Source organism: Athene noctua, chromosome 3, assembly GCF_965140245.1.
Source record: "Athene noctua chromosome 3, bAthNoc1.hap1.1, whole genome shotgun sequence".
Lineage (NCBI taxonomy): Eukaryota > Metazoa > Chordata > Aves > Strigiformes > Strigidae > Athene > Athene noctua.
Window position 1 is genome coordinate 43099561 of NC_134039.1, and position 20616 is coordinate 43120176.

Consider the following 20616-nt stretch of genomic DNA (forward strand, 5'->3'; position numbering starts at 1 on the left):
TATGATACAGCATAGTTCCTAACAAAGTTAATAAAAAAACCTCTGCCTACAGAACAGCTGCTTGTAGCTGGAGTTTGGATTAAAGAACAGCGACAGCCTAGAAGTCTGTTGGGTAGTATTAAGAGCATCAATAGGAGGAAAGTGAGGAACAAAGTAGAAGAGATAGCAGTGGGTACACAACAAAAAGTCTTCAGAAAATGGAGGTATCTTAAAAATAATATTCTGTATTGAGTATCTATATTAATTTCTGAAAGCTTAGTTACCAAAGGAGTTCCCTGGGTTAAACTGATAAACCTGATCATGACAAACAGTACTCTAGTAGAGACTGCTAACTTCAGGGGGACTCATCATGATATAAAGTCCTGCTCAGTATGAATAAGGACATCAAAAATAGGTCCCAAATGATTTTACTAGCATAAAAATGTAAAAAACTGTAGACTTTTTCCCATGACTTGGGACTGATACTATCAGACATGCTTTAAAAGAAATTGCACAGTTGAAAACATGTCTTTAAACAAGCCTCTCTGGACTGTGTTTCTTAGTCCTTAGCACATTAGAAAAATCAGTCTCTAACCATGGGATCTAAACACTGAAAAGTCAAATCCTACACAGCTAGGGAGAAATGCACACCTTTAAGCTAAGCTTAGAAGAGTAGGAAAAAGCTGTCAGTACTCAAGTCTTAAATTAAATAAGAATACTCAGCCTTCCAACAAACTTGACTACTGTCTACTTTTCAGTAAACAATATATTTGACCTGTAAATGCTTTCAATGTCAGCTTTCTTTCTATATGATACCACCGTTTCTTATACAATAACGCAGAGTTGACCTACTCCTTACAAAAAAAAAAATTGCCTTCATCCTACACTATATGATTCTTCTATTTTTATCTACCTGCTTATAAAAATAACATCAATACAATTTCATTGGCAGCAACCAGGTGATCACTGCATTTGACTAGTGAAGATTTACCATCTACCTCAAAGCCATTAATTTACATTGACACAGCAACTAATCAGAAACTCTAAAAAATCTACTACATTACAGAAAGAAAACTGAAGTCTAGAAAAATTCAGTTTTAGTAATCTTGGAAAAAAGGGTTTCAAAGATTCTTAGTCATTACTGGCTTCACAACTTCTGAATGCTTTTACTTTAATAGTGTTTGGAAACAGGAACTTGCAGCACTGATGACCACCTGAAACACACTGCTGTTATCTGTAGTGGTAACAGGGGACATTGAAGATCTTCGGTTTCCAACTCTGTGGCTCTGCAGAAGGTTGATTCCTCTGGATAATCAGGCCAACACACTGTACTGCACATCTCGCTTGGGGCCCTAAGGACCACTTTAGGGTATGGGCTTAAATATTTCTTCCAGTGGATTACAGTCATCTGTAGTCATCTCTTCACAAATTACTGAGGAAATTCATGTAACTCAGAGCTGCCATGAGCTGACACACCCTAAGAAAAGGATTTATGGTGAAGGAAACAGAGCATTTCCTTGGATATGAAGAAGGCTTTAAAGCCCTGTTATGTTTTGTGCTCCTCACAGGCCTGGATGAAAAAAAGGTCCACATTTTCCAATGGCACCTCCACCCTGGAGATACAAACCCAGAATCTTTGAAGGTTCCCCTGTGCAGAGAGTAAAGACATTTTGTGCACAAGTAACAACTTTTCCATCACCAATCCTTTTAGGTACTACCCTCCTTCATGCACAAGGCATACTTCTGTGTATAGATGCAAGTTAGTATTGGCCAACAATTAAAAAATGTTTATTGGAAAAATTTACAGGCATATTTATTTTAACTGTAAGTTATGAATAAATCTCTATTTAGCAGAAAACAAATGATAAGGACTGTCACCACAGTACAATGGGGGCCTCAATCTGTCCCAAGACTGTTCAGTTATAATATTAAGTAGGACTAGCAGTAAGGAAGGAAAAATTACTCTGTAGGTCTTAATACTGTAATCAATATGATTGATATTTTCAGAGAATAATAAAAAGTTTATCAAGAAAAATCTAAATTAAAAAGATTGAAAGCAGGAAAAATTTTCCTATGATTATTCATGCTCTGCACCCCCAAGTGGCTTTTTAATTGTTTTGGTTTTATTCTTAACTGGATGACTACAAACACTTGTCCCAGACCTGTGAGTTAACCGAATTTTCACAGCTTTAGTGTGCCTTTTGGAGAAGTTTCCTACCATTTCATGGCTCTTTCTCCCTTCTAAAAACTCACTCAACCTTAATGAAATTTAATTTTAATATGTGAATTGTCTTGAAAGTAATCCAAGGATACCTATTCAGTCATAAAATCCTAACATATTTATGCACTCTGTACTTGCTATGTTATCTTTCATATCCTTTACAATATATTTAATCACAAAGTAATATTACCACTACAAAGCTGACAGCTTTTATAACATACTGGCAGGGGTGGTTTACCATGACAATGGAGCTAGATTAGACACAAACCACTACTAATCTCCTCATAAATTTAATCTTCATGATTCATGTTTAATTGTACCCAGATATGAACATATTTACCTCAAAAAAAGGGCAAATAATCTTGCTAAGAATGTAAAGGTCAAACACTATGCAGCGAGACACTGAGCCAAATTCATTTTCACTTTATGTCAGAAATAAATGCATTGTCAGTGACTCAGTGCTGGCTACATATTCTGTGACTAATCTTAGACCACCATAAATAAGAAGCTGACAACAGCTATAAAACTGTTTCCATTCCCATCCATGAATCTCCATTTCCCAGTACCCAGTCACCACAAAACAATTCATGCAAACACACAGTTAAGGAAATGCCCTAATAATAACAACTTTGTTGGAAATATGACTAAGCATCAACATGTAAACCAATGCTAAAACAGTAAGAAAGGGTCTGTGTGGTGTATGTGGCAAAAAAGACAGATATTGTAGTATAAATCCTTCACTTAGGAAAACTTCCAGTGATAAGACACATATTACAAAAAAAAATGTTTGGATTTTTTCTCCTGCTAGTACAACTCTATGTAACACAGACCCACAGACCACAACAGACTAGCAGTCTGTCTCCCAAGTGGCTTAATACCACAGCTCCTCCAGGCTTTTGTCAAGCACTAATTAATAGGCAACACTAAATTTCTCAGATATCCCAACATTAACTTTCCCAGGTGTCAGACTTCTTTAACATTACTAGAAGCTTTCTCCCATCCTCCAAGAAGTGAGGTGCCTGGGAAGCCTCCTGCTCTTCTCTGTACCAGAGGGTATCAAGTCTCCCATAAGACTATCTCCAAAACCTTTGTGTTTTGAACAAGATCAGTTTTAAACAGCATCAGCACACCTGTCTGCATACCCATTCTCAGTCTCATTCTTGCTCAGGCTCTGAGTCAGGGTTGGCTGTTCAGCAGCCCTGATTTAAAAGAAAGGGTAGAGAGTTACAACTGCAGTGTACTTAGGTGCACTATCGCATGCATCCATGTTCAGCACAGCAGTTAAACTCACTACAGTATTTTCAGCCAATGCCGTAAGACAAGAGTATGCTCATCTCTAATATTTAAACAACACTTCCTTCAAAAGTGGATTTTGAACCCTGCTGATGGACAGCAGTTTCTGAGCGAACAAGAGTGCGGATGACTCAGGCAAAAGTCTTAAATCACCAAGGAGCCAGACAGAAGGGGACCAGCAGGGATCACAAAACAGAAGAACTTGCAGGGGAGCTGTTGATGACAAAGCCAATTTAGAGAGAGCATTTTTACCAGAAACAGGTATGAATGTGCCACCTTATTGTTCAAATAGGGGATGTGGCCAGGCTTTAGCGGGATGGACTGTATTACAAGGAGGGGCAGTCATCAAAGTACAACCCTGACTATTTTCACAATGTTGTCTGCATTACACCATCAAGGGACTGCTCTGCTTGTCTAGAATGAAAGCAGCAGTAGTTAAGGGGACAATATTGACATGGTCTAGATTCATTCAGACATGCACATCTGCAAGTCTAATTTTAAGAAGCATGGAAATCAAAGCTCAGAGTGGGGCACAAAGGCTTTGTGAATAGGAGAGATCCAAAGGCTGAACCTAAAGAGGTGCATGCCACTCAGAAAGCTACCAACAGGAAGTCTAAGGGTATTTCTGATGTCCTCCAAGTTTAGATGTCTGAGTCAAGTCTGCATAGTAGAGCTGCCTTAGCGTACATATAATCCAGAACCTAAATCCTGTTGCCGACACAGACTCTTGTATCTATTATTTGACAGAACTGAGCAAAACTCACTCTTTGGGTTGAAATATATATGAGAATGAGTGCTGCAACTCATCTTTTAAGTTATTCGATAACTTAGTAATTCAAGTATTACAAAAGCTAGGTTTGGTTTCTAAGCATCAGGGGATACAGTCATGCTCCTCCATCCCACTCTCATGCTTCCTAATGATTCAGCTGTTCTGAATTAGAGAGCTCCTCAGCTCCACTGCATGAATTGATGTCACTGAAGAGGAAACAAAAAAAAGAACTAAATGCAGTGACTGCTCCTCTAGTTCAGTAGGAAGGTGAAGTCTTTTTCTGGATCCTGTTCTCTGAACATTATTTTTTATTTCTATATTAAACTATTGCTGAAGAAGAAAAAACCAAGAGGAATAATCCCCAAACCAGAAATCACCCCTAACTGGGGAAGAGAACTGAAACAGGCATTTGCTTCCTGGACTAGGAGTTGGGCTTCCCTCCACTTCCAGTTTAGAAGCTAGTCATATAGCTACTTACACAGAAGCAACACTGTATTTTGCATAGAATTTGATCTCCGAGTTTCAGGTGCCAAATGAAAGAACAGTCAAGATTAGGTGAAGTGTGAAGTGTGCATGGAGAGAGAAAGGAAGGCAGACTGTGGGTGACAATTTCTTATTCCAGTGCCAAAAAAAAATGCCTATATTCTTCTTTGGATTTAGCTTACAATTTTCTTTCTTGTTAAAAAATCCTATCCATCAAGAGTTATGACAAAGTCTGCTTGAAGAAGTTAAATTCTTCTCTGTTGCACAAATTCTGAACAGCTTTATCGACAATCAGTGAAGTCACAGCATTGGCCACTGGCGGAAAAAAAACAACAAAACTTTTGCTCCCCCCAAATTTTTCAGATTTACAGATTAAATATGCTAAGGGCAATAGGAACAAAGCAGAGATTATCAGACAAAAAATAACAGGTGATCAGAAATGAATAAAATAACCATTCAAAGTCAACATAGAAAAAGGTACTCTGTGCTTTTTTAAATGGCAATTGATTCTCATCACCAAGTGTATCCTAAAACATAAGGAGGAAGCCCTAAGCCCTGTCTCTCCTGATCCACTATTAGCAAGAAATTTAAACAAAGAAGGATTTAGTTGCCTAGGTATTTCAGGCTCACTTGTTTCATAGTCATCCTTTAAATTAAACAAAAGAATTAACTTGAATAATTTGTTACCTTTTTCTGGAAGTGTACTGGCATTGCATATCTGTTCTTCACCATCACCAGCAGATGTTGCAGCTTTTATTTTAAACTGATAAGTAATATTGGAAAGCAGGTTTCTAAAAGTATGCAGTGTATCATAAGATGAAAAATTCACAGAATTTCCTTCAACTGTTACAATGTAATGAGTAATTACACCGTTGGATGAAGCAGGAGGGTCCCACTGCACTAGGATGGATTGCCAACTTGTTGCAATACAGTGAACATTCTGGACAGCATCTGGTACTTAAAAGATACACATGCACCAAAGATTAACATTTCCACACAATTAAAATGGTAATCACAGAACAATATAGTCAGAGAAGCAGATCCAGTGTTCATAGAGAGGGTCAAACATTTCAGTGGCTGACAAATTGATAAAAGAAACACATTGAGAGAACAAAAATATGCCTTTGTCCTCACTAGATGGTTCACTTCCAACTACTATGAACGTGACTGAAGAGGCCACCTATCTGGCTTTTTACTCAATTTCACATCTGCTCACATTTTCCCCATGTTTTTTTAATCAAAGTGTAGTAAGACATACCCAACAGTGTGAAACCCACATACATACTCCACAACAGTATCAACAGCAGAAGTTCCCTATTTGTTAGCTTTGTTTCTTTTAGGCACTTTATCATATCTCCCTGCCCTTTCAGCAGAGGCACAACCTGCACAGAAATCATTCAGCAGGTTTCAGAGCTGTCACATCAATGCTATTACCTTACTGTACCTCATCGCCTTGCTGGTTCCAGTAGGAGAAATTTTGTTTAATGTTCTTAAAAATTTAATAAAAGGTAACAATTATTATACTCATGCTGAAAATAGAGCAATTATCTGTGAACAATTAATTAAATAGAACAATGAATTAAAGTATCTCAGAAAGGGTTAAATTGCTGGCTGTACCAACTAAGAGAAAATGAATACATAGTGAGGGGTGTCCCAACCTACTTCCTCTATTGAACCATGTCCAGGAATCCATAAAATAGTGAAGAGACTGTTTGTCTGGGACTGTCCCCCAGAAATAGAGGGAAACATGTTCATTATCTGCACAGAGGCAAACGAATCCCTTTAAAATGATCAATTTTCTTCTCAGAGTTCAAAGAAAAACCTTGTTTTAAAAGGCCGCATCTGCAGAAGACAGATTAACTGGCACTTTTAACAAAGACTAGAGACAGAATCCTTAGAGGAACTCAGTGATGAACCTATCCAGCAACTGCCAAAAATCTGGGTTGGAGGGAAAGGAAACAATGCTGCAACTAGCTGAGCATAAAATCTGAGAAAAAGCTGTAAAATGACTAGACAGTGCTCCTGTGGGCAGTGTCTCTCCAGCATTTCTGAAGATAGTGCCATGAGTATGGAATGTCAGTGATGAAATGAGACAACTGATGGATGACCACAGCTCTTGGGCAGGACAATCTCCAGCTGCAGGGATCCAACAGCCAACCTGAATCAGTTCAGTGATGGTCCTGATTTCTCATGGTGTTGTAATTGCTGGGTACAATAACTGCACAATTTTTCCCCAAATCCCTGTTTTATCAGCTCTGGAAAGAATATTTTACTGGAAGTGTGGTCTTGAAAACTGTAGTCACCATATGGGATCTTTTGATACTTCCTTTGTCTGCTCCCATTGCTGTCAGTATAAAGGAACCTGGGAGTTCAGATACAGCCTCCAAACCCATGCTAGTCCCCCAGCACTGACAGCCCTTATAAAGTATGTGAGCCTAGGGATTGCTCTGGCCTGGCAAAGGAGCTACAGTTTTGCACAGAGGCCAGTTTACAAACCCACAGAGCTCCTGAGCTCTTTTTAGGGAATATTGAATATTCACTTTCACATGATACAATTTTTCATTTTGAAATAATCTGCAACTTCAAAAGATATATAGAAGGCACAAGACAAAACTGAACATAATTAAGCCAGCTGTATTGCGTAGTGCTCCCCAGTTGTCAGGAAGAATAAGATCTAACAAATTAGGATATTTAATTAGTGGCTAGCTTCCCTTCCTAAAATAAATTATTAAAAATGTTAAAAATTTGTATTTGTTTAATATAGTTCATTTGCCAATCTTTGTCCAGCTGCTTTTGATACTGCTAAAGTTTCAGTTATTTTCAGAGGGATCTGAATTATCACTTTGATCTGCAAAGACTGATATCTATCTAATTTTCCTCCCTTTATCTGTGATGCTATTAAAAGATTTATAGTAACCATATAAGCCTCTCATTTCAGACGAGGACATTTCTAATTCTACACTTCCGACATCAAACTTCAAACCCAGCCTATCCGGTACAATAGGAATGTGAATTGGTGTTACACAGGCAGAAGACAATGAGATAGTGTTATGTTACCTTTTTTTTGGAGAGAAGAGGAAGGCTGTTGTTCAGCCATACAAGGAAAATATATATAAACAGCACTGCAGCTTAGAAAAAGTCACATCTAACCTGATTCCATTGTTGTAAACTGCACAGCATTACTGAACTGATTGCCATTCCCAAGCTTGGTAAATGCAGAGACACTGATAAAGTAGGGGCTGAATGGCTCTAATCCAACAAGGTTTGCCTCATGGTTTGAACCTGAAATGTTCTTAAGGAAGGAAAAATTATTAGTAAGCAATTAATCTGTGTAAACATTGTGGGCCTCACTTTGAACCCACTGAAATGAACAGGAGATTTAGAGCCACAGTTTCAAAGAAAAATAACATAGGGTCAAATTCTTCCCTTCCCTTCTCCTCTCCCTCTTTCACTGTGACTTGTGAAGAAGATATGCCAAAGGATGGCATCATAATTACCATAGCATTGTTAGAACAGATTGACTCCACATATGCCTTTTTTTACCCGTACTGAAAACTCTTGTCACCTCCACACCACCACATCAACCCCCTCTCACCTTCTACTTCCTTACTACACCTCTGCAGTGAAAGAGGTCATGGGTCATAGCTTCTCATTTCTTTTACTTTATCTAAGCCAGACACACAGACTGATGAAGAGCTTCAAAAAAAGCTAAAAACCACAGTTCAGTTCCTGGTAGCTGTTTTTCCAGAGCATGTAAGGCATATTTTGTGCACATGTTGAGAGGAGTATAATAACAGCAGGGAAAGACCTGAATTTCAGCAAGAAAACCTGGTAAACATCTTGTGGGATCCAAGTTATCAGAGAATTACAGTGCCTAACTACAATATTTCTATGTGGATTTCTCTGCCTGACTTGCTGCCACAATTTAAATCTAATTTCTTGCCCATATAACATTACAAAACATGAAGAAATGTAAGGCATAGCAGATGCATTCAAATGCTCCAGCCAGTTTCTGTATTCTAATTGCATTTGAATCTGCCTTAGATTAACAGTGGAGAATAATCTTTGGTGGTCTCCAAGTGTGCCCAAAGAATACGTTTCCAAAGGCAGATGGCTGTAGAAACCACTGTTTCTCTTTTGTATGTGCATTGTGCTCCCCCTCTTCCAAGGATTATGGAAGACACTGGGGTGATGCCAGCACTTCATTGCACAATGGGGAACAACAGCACACTGAATAATGGGTAGCACAGTAGGCCACCCCATGGGGACTGATTTCCACAATGCGTATGTGTAACAACAGCACAAGCCGTTTCCTTGCATGTTAAGTCCCTGCAATAAGAACAGTATTTATTGCTCAGGAGTTGTAGTAATGAAACTCCTCACAGTCCCACACCTACCTTACGCTGCATGTCTTAAACTCACTTCTCACTACAGCAATGTCTTTTCCCTACAGCTTTTCCAAGTATCTCAGGTGAACAGAACTCACTATATAGTTTCTAAGCCTGAGACGCATCCCTGGCCCCAGCTTGCTGCCTTTACATTTTGTGGCGCAATTCTTGATGCCATTGAAGCAACCAAATTTAAGCAGATATAAATGCCTTGATCCATTTTTCTATAGAGTTTTAGAGCATTTATTTCAGTTAAAATTTATTCAGTTATTCTTATACTGCAAAAATTAAAAAATGCAAACCTCTAAACAGTTTTCAACCATTTTTCAAGATGACTAGGAATGTCTGTTTTTCTTTCTGAATACTGAAAGTCTGCAGATACTAAATAGCTAAACAAAGGTAGCCACAAAACAAATAACTTCTGTCATTTTCTAACATCAAGCTTACACTGAAATATTAACTAAAGATTAATAAAGCTCATCATTACTGAAATATTAGCAGCTCAAAGCAAATTAAAATCTAAGAAATTTTCTGATTTTAAAAATTGAATTACAGGCATGATGTGAGAGCAAGTAAAGTGTTTTAAGAAATAAGAATTTAAAGGAGCTTCACAATACTAGAAGCATAACAGACATTTAAAATATTTGTCATATATTTTGTTCCTAAAACATGAAAAAAGTATTTTAAAAAATTAAACACTGTTAATTATAAACATACCTGATAAAACAGTTTTTCAGTGCTGTTTTGATAGATCTTAAAACTGTATCTCATAATGACACCATTTGGCTGAGGACTTGGATCCCATTTTAGCCACACAGAATCTGCAGTGTAGTTGGTAATGGTCAAGTTCTGGGGTGGAGCTAATGGCACTGCAAAAGAGAAATGCTATTGAGTTCCAAATTACAAATAATTCAGGCAAAACCAAACACTCTGGAGAAGCAGAAAAACATACATACTTCCGTTACCATTTGTATCTGAACTCAACAAAACAGTACTTCATTGATATTTTAATATTTTTCTTTGTCTTTGACATGAAACAAATTGTATTAATCTGGAAGACATGTTTAGTCAGCAAGGGATCTTAGCGATCTAACAGATCTATTCATCACTTAAACATCCCTATTGTCAGAATTAAGGCATTTAACAAAACTCGTATTACATATATTACTGGAATGTGATATACTTCGCTTCCTACATCATATATTGAGCGCAACTCGGTATATATTTACAAGATATGTCATTTACCATGCAGGTGGGAGGAGGTCCATATATAGGAGACCTGTGTGAATGTGTCAGAAATATAAATGTTTTACCATTTTTCAATTACATGGGGGAATGAAGAGAAAGGTATTGTTGCTCGCTTCAGAATCCCTGAAACTTGGCAAACTGTAACACATTCCAAAGGGAAAAGCCATTTCTCCTTGGAGGTATTTTTGTAATTCTATGCAGAATATGACCTCCTCTTGCAAGCTGTGGCTGGAGGAGCACTCAGAAAATACTTCACTTGTAGTGTTTCCTTCTTCTGAAAACTCTTCACAAACCAATGGCAAATGAGTCCTTCATTTCAACTGTCTCCAGAGCTGATGTTCAGACCTAAGATGGATGCAGTGACACAGGGCCAATATTTTAAACTAGGTTACAATTGAGTTTGCTCACCCGACTCATCTGTGTAGAACTGAAGCATGGCAGATGGACCAGGTCCTTTTATTGTTCTTGCAGCTGCATAAATGCTGTACAATGTGAATGGTAGAAGGTCTTCCAATATGATGAAATTATTGATGGTAGAGAATGAGCTATTCCTTTCTGGCCCAAATAAATTTAAATCATAACATATTATAATACCATTTGGCTTAACGGGAGGGTCCCATGAAAGCATAACTGAAGTAGTTGAGAGATTTGAAAATGTTTTGATTATAGGAGTTGATTCTGGGACTAAATGAGGAAATAAGAAAGACAAAAACAAGTATAACCTCAGAAAAATTAGAGTTACAATGAAAAATGTCTTTTAGCTATCAGTTAAAAGTTGTGCTATGAGTAGAAAATTCTATTTCATGGTCTCAATACAGAAATATATAGCAGTTGTTTTTGTCACTGTATAACAAAAAAGCTTTAAGTAACATGAGAAAAATAAACACAACAGTATTTTTTTCTTTTAGAAAGCTATTTGGGTTTTTTTCTGCATTTCCTTAGGAATGAATAAAATATCATTATCTTACCATCTTCATCAGTTCTTATATGCAGATTTAGAGCATGCAGTTCAGAAGATCCTTTATCAGTGGCTGGCGTAATTTTCAGAATGTAATCAGTGTATTTCTCCAGATTGTCAAAAACGATGCTTGTGTTGTAAGTAAGGAAAGACAGTATCTTACTGGTTCCCAGTTGCAATAAACTTAGGGAAACATGAAAGAAGACTAAGCCATTTGGCTGGGATGGTGGAAGCCAGCTTACATTTACAGAAGATGAGGAAATGTTTTGATAGACCAGATTTTCAACAAAACCATCTGGGACTATGAAAGACAATAAGCAAAAAATAAATGCATGGATTACAGTAATAAAGCATCCAAAACCAAAGTAGAAATAAATGCTCGAAGTATGATTAGTCTGTAATTTGTAATATTTTCTGCAACTTTAAAAAATCATTTATTATCAATAAAAAAAATCATAAAATCATTTACTATCAAAAGCAAAATATTTTGAAGGTATATATGAACAATCATTTATGTTAAATTTGTTTAATAGAAGAGTTTTAATGATGGTTTAAGACAATATTTTTATTGCTCATATCTGAAGAAAAAGCTTGAGATCTACATTCCTAGTATTATAAAGCAAAGACTCTGATCAAAATTCTTCCTTGCCAAGAAAAGTACTGCAGTACTGAAAACAGTACATCCTGGATTTTTTTAACTTTGTCATCATAACAATAAAATCATTTTAAAGTTAGAGAATATTTAATAAATGGAAGCACTGATATATGCTGCATTAAAAAAGTTATTAACTTACTATCCTGATCTGTATACACGTCTATTATTTCACTGGTTTTGTTTCCATCTCCAAAAGCTGTGCTTGCAGTTAACCATAGAGTATAATGGCTGTATTTTGCCAAGTCATCCAGAACTGCAGAATGGGACATGCTGACATCGCTGTCGTTACCGTAACTTGTGAAATTCTAAAAAAAAAAAAATAATAAAAGCATCGCCACTGAAAGTGTTATTTATTTATCACTTTCTCTTTCTAATTTCCTATTTAGCCATCATCACCACCAACAGATATGATTCACCATGGTGTTCACGAGAAATAAACTTACATGACTCCTAACAAGTCCTGATTTTTACTGAAAAACTCAAGTAATTTATTGTATATTTATTTGTCTGTTGTTACTCCTTATAAGTACTACAGAGTACGTAATTGATTACTTCTGTTGCTTGTAGTTGTTGAATGCCAATCCTTTTACAAAAACAAATGAAATCTGTAATATTGCAATGTGTTTATCCATATTGCATCAAGAAAACAACAAAGTATCTGCTAATTGCTCATAGATTACACGAGAATCACACATGTGATTGCCTTGCCTGATCTGCATGAAGTAAACCAAAGGACTTCTCTCACTTTATTCCATTTTTGAGAGTAGATCTTAGAGAAAATTATCTGATTTTTTAAATTTAAAACTTCCAGTGGCAGAGATCTCAATGCAACACTTGAGAACTTAATTCTATTAGTTTTCCTTTCCATTAAAAACATGCCATTATTTCTAATGCAAACATTTATACCCAATGGATTGCATTAAAGTAAAGGAACTGACAGAATTTCTTTTCTTTTTGCAGTTACTTGCTAACAAAAGGATTGCAACAGAACAAAATTCCACTTTTTTTTGAACTATAAAAAAGGCTAGTGCCCTAGATCAGCCCATCTAAGAAGTTTATTCCTGTTTGGAATGAACAATCCTGGAATCTAAAAAGAAAAAAATCATACATCAGATTATTTACATAAGATCAGCTATACCTCATAACTGATTGTGCCAAATCACCCACTGCTTTACAGGAACCTGACTTAGATGATCCCCATAAATTCAGCTCCAGCATTGGGTAGGAAGACAAAGCTTCTGATTCGAAGAGTCAGTATCATTCCTCTCTGGCAGCCACATTGCCCCATTGAGCAGATGGCACGGGCAGTGCTTCTCAGGATCAAACATTGGTTTTGTCCAACATTTTCATGGTGAGTTGGATTTTGCCCAACCCCCTGACGAATTGCCAGGAACACATTTCAGTTATTTGGCTTGCCCACTATTTTCGGTGTTAGACCTTATTCGCAACTCCATCTCCTTAAAAAAAAAGCTGGCTTTACATTAAATGCTTTCTTTAAGAAGAGAGGCTGTGACAGCAGACTTACAAGAACAGGAGGAAGGTGACTGCAATGTTTGCATATTTAAATTCAAAAATACCATGTATAAACACAGGCATACTAAAACTGCATGCTAAAAAAATGGGTTATATTTCTCTTGAGGAAAGTTCATACTGAAGAAGTCACTGTGATACACTCTACCAAACAGTAACCAATTTAACAATTTTTTTGTACAGGCAAAATTATTTTATTTCTGCAAAGAACAATAGGTGGCACTCTCATTCATTTCCCTGAGATTTTTACACCATCTGCAGATCTAGTTTTGCCTACAGTCACTAGTGCTCACGTAACCTAAATATGTAAACAGTTTGTTTTATAATGAAAATGTAAGCCTTTGTTTTGAATGCAGAACAAAAGCTGCACAAATTGGCGGTACAAATTTCTATATCCACTCCTATTAACAAACTTAAAGCAGACTGTTATGTTTGTCTGAAAGATTAGGTTAAATCAACATCAGCCAAAATGCTTAAAATTTCCACCTTAATATATGACTTCTAAATGTAGATGGAAGCTTATGCTATCTTCACATAACTAACTGAAAAAGGCTGGGAAGAGCTTTGCTTTACACTTGAATAGGGTAACATACAGGAAACAGAGGATCAAATTCTAAGGTAGTTAATTAAACTTTCTGATGCGCAAGCACAGTATGACAAAAAATAGCTTCTGACTCAGAAGTGTCATTCTACTACCCTCACGCTGTTATTACTATATTTTAATTATTAAAAATTAGCAATTTATAATAATAATATCTAATAATAATATCAAAAAAAGACCTTAAATAATTCTCAGAGTTTTCAAGGTAAAAAGTCAAAGGTACCACATCAAGTTTTGATTCTAGATTTAAGGGGAGTATGAACATCTGAAAATCCAACTCTTAGTTTGTAAAGCATACCTTTACAATTTAGTCAGCTGTCTGGCAGTTAAGGGCTCAGTGAACCAGCAAGAATGCTGTAACAACAGGCGTTTCGGTGGTTCAACAAAAACCGTTTTAAGAAGTAGTCCCCTTACTATGAGGAGCCCAATGACTGGGGATTACCTCAAACTTCTGATATGACAAAATGTTAGAAAAGAATGAACATGTAATTAAGAGTAAGGGTGAGCAGGAAGAACTGTGTGGGTAAGGACTGAGAAAAGATGAAACTTGCACTAATTGTACCCTGGGGATAGAACACTATAGGAAGTTTTACAATTAACTGTGGCTGCAGATGAAAGCAAACAGCTTAGGATCTTTGGCTACAGCTGAAGAAATTCTTTCTTCTGTCCCTTTCTTCATCCATACATGAAAGAAGTTTTGACATAGCAAAGTATCAGATTATTAAAAGCAGCTAAGTGTAAGCAATACACACAGGCCATGAAAGTGTCAGCAGAACGTAGTATCTTCTTCACCTCAGGAAGTGGCAGAAATTTCCAGTGGCATAAAGCTGTAATTAGTTGTATACAGATAACATAGTGCTACTGTTCTTCATCGTTAACCTTTTTCCTCTGTTCTGTTTCCTTCTTTAGGTTCATTGCATTGCATTGTTGTTCTAAGTTAGAGTATCATATACTTAACCATAGTAATTGGGGGAGAGTGGCAACACTCAGGGCTAATCCAAGCCATCCCTCCAGGAGCGTGACATACACTGTTCCAGTACTAACCTGAGTGAAGATATTTCCTTTTTTGTGTGCTGTACCATTCTGAGGCCATCTTTTAAAAAATTTGCAGTGTATTTTAGGGAAGTTTCCTTTTTATCCCTATTTTGGTTATACTGGTGAAAGAAAATTATTGTTAAGTTAATATAGCATATTTCTTGCATACCTTGTCTGCATCCTGAGGGCAGACCAAGCCTAATTTCACTCTGAATTGTATCCAGCCATGTTCATTTAAGTTGGCTTCAAGTACAGGGGTTGGGTGATTTGGGTTCTAATGTTCAGTCTCTAGAAGGGCATCAGGCTTTTTTCCCTACATACCTCCTGGTTCCCCTGTCTGGTTTGGCAGAGCAGAGTGGTTGTCATCTGTACTGAAATTCCTACACTGGAGAATCTTCTCCAGGCGACAATTTAGGTTTGTAATTAGCACTTTTCCCACTTTCTTGCTAATCAAAGCACAAGTATAGAGAGACTGAATAAAAGAGTTTATTCAAATCAGTGATATCTCTTACAGATCAGTATTTAGCAATAAGACAACTACTTCCACAGATTCTTTTACTTATTTCCTTGATAAGACTGAGGCATTATGGTTCACACACTGGGCAGTATGATTCCTTTAAGCACCATGCCAGGCACTGTGGAGCAAAACCTGCAAAGCTGCTATTGCAGTGAAAACTCGAACTGTAGGAATCCAGCAGTGTCACAGAGAAGTGATATGAACAAGTGGTACAGTGCCATGTCATCTGTGTATGACATGAACACCATCAGAATATGTGCCGTATCTTTTCTGCACTGGGGCAGAGTAGTGAACATAAACCAAAAAGTAGCCTTCTGCCTAGACCTATGGCAGCAGGAGATGAAAGATAAAGCTGAACTTGAACCCAGCCTAGTGCAAGTGATAGCTGCTTCTATTTGGCTACCAGTCATTGCTCCCTCTCTGACACTTTTTCTTTTACAACCTGTCAGCATCCCCATAGAAACAGCCCACTCATCCACTAAAATCCTCAAATTTAATCTCCATCACTAAATTTTTCCTTCTGCTGTTTTGGTTCTGAATCCTAGGTCTGAGCATCTCAGGCCTTCTGACTGGACAGCCGCAGCATGATTTTTCATGTAGACCTGTAAAGCAAAGAAACTATACATTATTTTTCTGTACTATGAAGGTATGTAACTTTTTTTCTTGTAAAAGAAAAACTATTTTTCCTGCAAGTTTCTGCATCATATCAAGGAGTAAACTGCATCCTTCATCTCAGGTCTTTTGTATTTTTCCCCCTAAACGAAATGCTTTACTCTACAGGTACTGATTTCCTGTTTCTAACATACTCGTAATCAGTGCTTTGTCATATTTAGGTTTTCATATGCCTGAGGAGTTTGAGAACATGTGAGGAGAAGTGAGAACTTGAGACAACAGAATAGCACCAGTTTTACTATGACTTTTATATCCATTTCAGATTATGACAGCACTGGAAGATGTTAATTTGCCTGAAATTCTTCAGCCATGAATGCCAAGGATGGCTTTTCAGGCATCTAGAAGATATGATTTCAGATCTGAACTTCTGTTATTGGGTCCTGACAAAGAAGCAGATGAAAGACTGGCAGAGAATGGCAGCCTACAGCAGTGTGTCTGAGAAGGTGGGGTTCCTAGAGATGTGAAAATATAATTTACTTTTAAATTCTCCTATATCACTTCCCAAACTGAAAACCCAGTTTGGATAATCATAAGCAGAATGGTGACCTAGATGCAGAGTATCCCAACCAAGGACTATTTCTTTCCAAATGTGTGCAATACAAAACTTATCAACAGACCCTGCAACTACATGGTTATACTTCAAGTTGCTCATAGTTGTAAGCTGTTTGTGTGCATGCACTCATACAGCTTACAACAGACTGTATATGGCACATATATATTATATATATATATATATATACATATCAGGCTGGCTTTCACATATGCATTTCTCTGTTGTAAAAAGAGTAATATAAAATATCGGACAGAAGTGAGCAGGGGAGAGTTGGGGTTTTTTTCCTCTTTGAAATCTGTCTTGCACCCACAGGAATGCCAAGGTACACAACAGGAGTGCAATGCAGATACAGTAGTTGCCATGTCAAATAGTGAACAGAAAGGCATGTGAAGGGCAGAGGGGTTTAAAGGGAGCAGACAGATTAGGAGTGGATCATGATTTGAGAGATTAATGGTGATCTCCCATAGCTAGTAAGAGACAGATGCAACAGCAGCTGAAACCTATCTTCTGATGGCAGAGGGATGGGTCAGAAATCAAAGCTGAAAGGATGAAAATTGTAGTTTCCACACCTAGAAGTGGAGCTACTGTCAGCACTTTTCTGCCATCCACCATGTAACTTCCACCCATGCCACCATACTCTCCTCACCCAGCTACATCACATGATAATGAAACTGGACCCTCACCTTGCTGGGCCAGTGCTACTGAGCTCCATCTTCCCTATACTGGTCCTTCATTTCCAGAGTCCTGGTCACTTCCAGATGGATTTTAGCTCTCAGTGTATCAATTTCACCTTACTCTTTCCCCTCAGAGTTTCCCCTTCCTAAGGGCAGGAATAGCCCAAGTCCGTAGTCCTCCTCTAAAATCACCTGAGTTGTCCAAGAATTAGATAAATGTAGACACTCTTCACGGGATGGGCTGGTTCAGGTAATGCACTGGAGTAGAGGTTTCTCTGGGGATTTATTTATTAGGCTAAGAAAAATGCTTTTGGTATAGCAGTGTGTGCAAGCAGAATCTGAAGCTCTGAACTGTAGCCCTGATTTTAATCTCATCAGAATGTGAATTCATGGCATGGTCCTGAAACTATGCAGACAGAGCCTGGAAACCACACAGCTTCACAGAAGTTGGAGACGTGTATACACTGAAGTATGTCAGCAATTATTTGGTCCCAGGTATTTGTAAAATTTGTGAATATTTTTTCTAGATATCCTTAAACACATGCATAACTCACACTAGTCATATCTTGAGCATAAATTTATGCAGTTGAGGTAATTTTTCATGCACTAGTTTCTTCATAGATTTATATTTCTTTCTTTCCTTCCACATGAGTAAAGCTTGCGACCAAAACCTGTAAAGGAAGCTGATTTCTTCTTATTATATTTCTGTATCATAATATATTCTTAGGAAGGAGAATAGAAAAACTATATATACAATTAATAAGTGTGGTGCATAATTAAGGATGAAAGTAGCAACAAAAAACCCCTACATGGAAATGTGCAGATTACCAAAAAATTATAAATAACATTTTATTTGTCTTTTATCCTTTAATTTAGGATTCTCAGTACCTTTGTTTCAACATACTAATCAGTAACTTCCTTTTGAGAGCAACAAAAATGATATAATAATGTTTCACTACTTTGACATTATCTTCTTATTTTCAGTACTGTACAAACATGCATTAAAAAGTAAAAACAGAACTGTTACACAAATTTATTCACAATGATAGATTAAACTAAAATAAACAGTCTAAAAGACGTGCAATGAATGTAATGAGTCTTGTGTCTATGTTGTGCATATATATGTATTAGATGTATGTGTGTGTATATACATGTACATATAAACTGCAATATGGAGTATTACACAAAACTTGTTTGCTTTAATGCTTAATGATATGAATGCCCAACGAGATGCACAACACAACACGTATGATTACAAGCAGTGCTTCTTTCTTTGTAAGTTAAAAAGCTGCCTTGTGCTAACAGAAATATGAAAAAACAATATATTGATAACTATAAAATTGTTTTAAACTTTAATGAATTATTAGAACACTTTATTGATTTATACAAAAGAATAATATAAAAATAAGCTTACCTGCATGAATATCCCTGAATTATTTTTGAAATAAACTGAGTAGTACAGTATATTTCCATTAGGCTTTTGAGGAGGAGACCAGAACAGCACTATCGATGTGGATGTAAGGTTTCTATACACAACATCTTTCGGTGGATCACTTGGTGCTGGAAAAATATTAAGGTTTAGCATACCTAACTTGAGGTTATGTACATTTTAGTGCCTCAGAAATATCTGCTATAGATTTGACAACATCTTATGTCAAATTAAATATATTTCTGACTATGGTATAAAAAAATGCTTCTGGAGATTATGAAATAAAATAGTAGATGTAAATAAATTTTTTAAATGTTATTTTTTCAGACACATTTGTATTTAGCTGTAGTTGTAAACGGATACTCTTTTCTTATATAATTTGTCCTGTACTTACTGCTTTGGGTACATGGAAAGTCTAATATGGAGATGTTGAAGGTGACTGAGTTAGGTCTTGATGCTCCATATATAGTCAATAGGAATAACAAGGATTTGTTTTAGAAAACCTAAATTAAAAGCCTTGTTCTCTCTTTGCTGATTATAGACAGAATAGGTAACTCAGATGATACTCATGTAGGTAAACCAGATGATATTTAAGCTTGCACTTAAGCAGATGATATCTGCTTTTGACTCTTGTCTCAGCCTATTAAACATACAGGAAGGGCTCTGCAAGCCCTCAATTATCCTCTCCTCCTATCCTGTAAAGGATAGCAGCATATGGTCCTTCTCAGTAGCACAGTGATACAGGAGACTCAAATTCAGTTCCTTAAATCAGCTTAAGAGAATGTAAATCTGTAATTTTTGTCATCCAAGAAAGTGCTCTACACAACATGCAGTAGAGTACCGAACACTAAATTATCTTATTTCTCTTGCTTTGTGCTGTTCTTGTTTGTATAAAATACTAAAATATTAATTGGAAGGGGAACTCCAGTATCAGTTCCTAAAAATCCTGCCCTAAAAGGTCAGTTCATGTTTCCATAACAGCTTCTGTAGCAAAGACTGGGAATACCTATGACCTGGTGATTTAGACAATCTTCTGAGGGATGGCTTAGATAGATGCTAATCCTGCTAGTTATTGTGTGTTGGGAAGTCTGTTTATCTATGCAGGATGATGCTGAAATATGTCGGCATACTATCCATTTTGGAACAGATTGTAGCAATATAATTGATGGGAAAACCAGAAACAATAATTAAACTGAATGACTTAAAAAGCACAATATGTAGTATGATCACTTATAAAAGTCATCTATTGTGTTTGAAGTATAACAGCATTAAAATAGAATAAACAAATCAGTGTTACAGATTGTTACAGATTCAATTTTCAAATTAAAACAATTTCAGATTTGTGAAAGAGACTCTAAAGAGTATTTCCCTATCAAAAGTTGTGTCACAGCAAGATAAAACAAAGAGTTGTTAAAATACATTATAAAATTATTCCAAAATTTTAAATTAAATTATTTTAATTTGACTGTATTAAAGGGAAATGCAAAGTTTTGCTCAATAAACTAACAGAAATACCCATCGTAATTTTATAGATCCATAGACACATGTACACATAAAGACAGACACACAGACAAACAGACAAGTAGAATGTCTCTTCTTGACCAGTCAAAT

The 20616-nt window shown here is 36.7% G+C and overlaps 1 protein-coding gene across 1 annotated transcript in view; it reads right to left on the reverse strand.

Moving 5' to 3' along the window:
* The window catches only part of PTPRQ (protein tyrosine phosphatase receptor type Q), a 108878-nt gene that overhangs the window by 54830 nt on the left and 33432 nt on the right, over positions 1-20616 (reverse strand). Inside the window, exons 19-25 of the mRNA XM_074901491.1 lie at positions 18991-19136; positions 12134-12299; positions 11350-11640; positions 10790-11065; positions 9851-10002; positions 7896-8037; positions 5433-5702 (exon numbers count right to left, since the gene is read on the reverse strand). Coding sequence (XP_074757592.1) covers positions 5433-5702; positions 7896-8037; positions 9851-10002; positions 10790-11065; positions 11350-11640; positions 12134-12299; positions 18991-19136 — 1443 coding nt within the window. The remainder of the gene's footprint in view (positions 1-5432; positions 5703-7895; positions 8038-9850; positions 10003-10789; positions 11066-11349; positions 11641-12133; positions 12300-18990; positions 19137-20616) is intronic.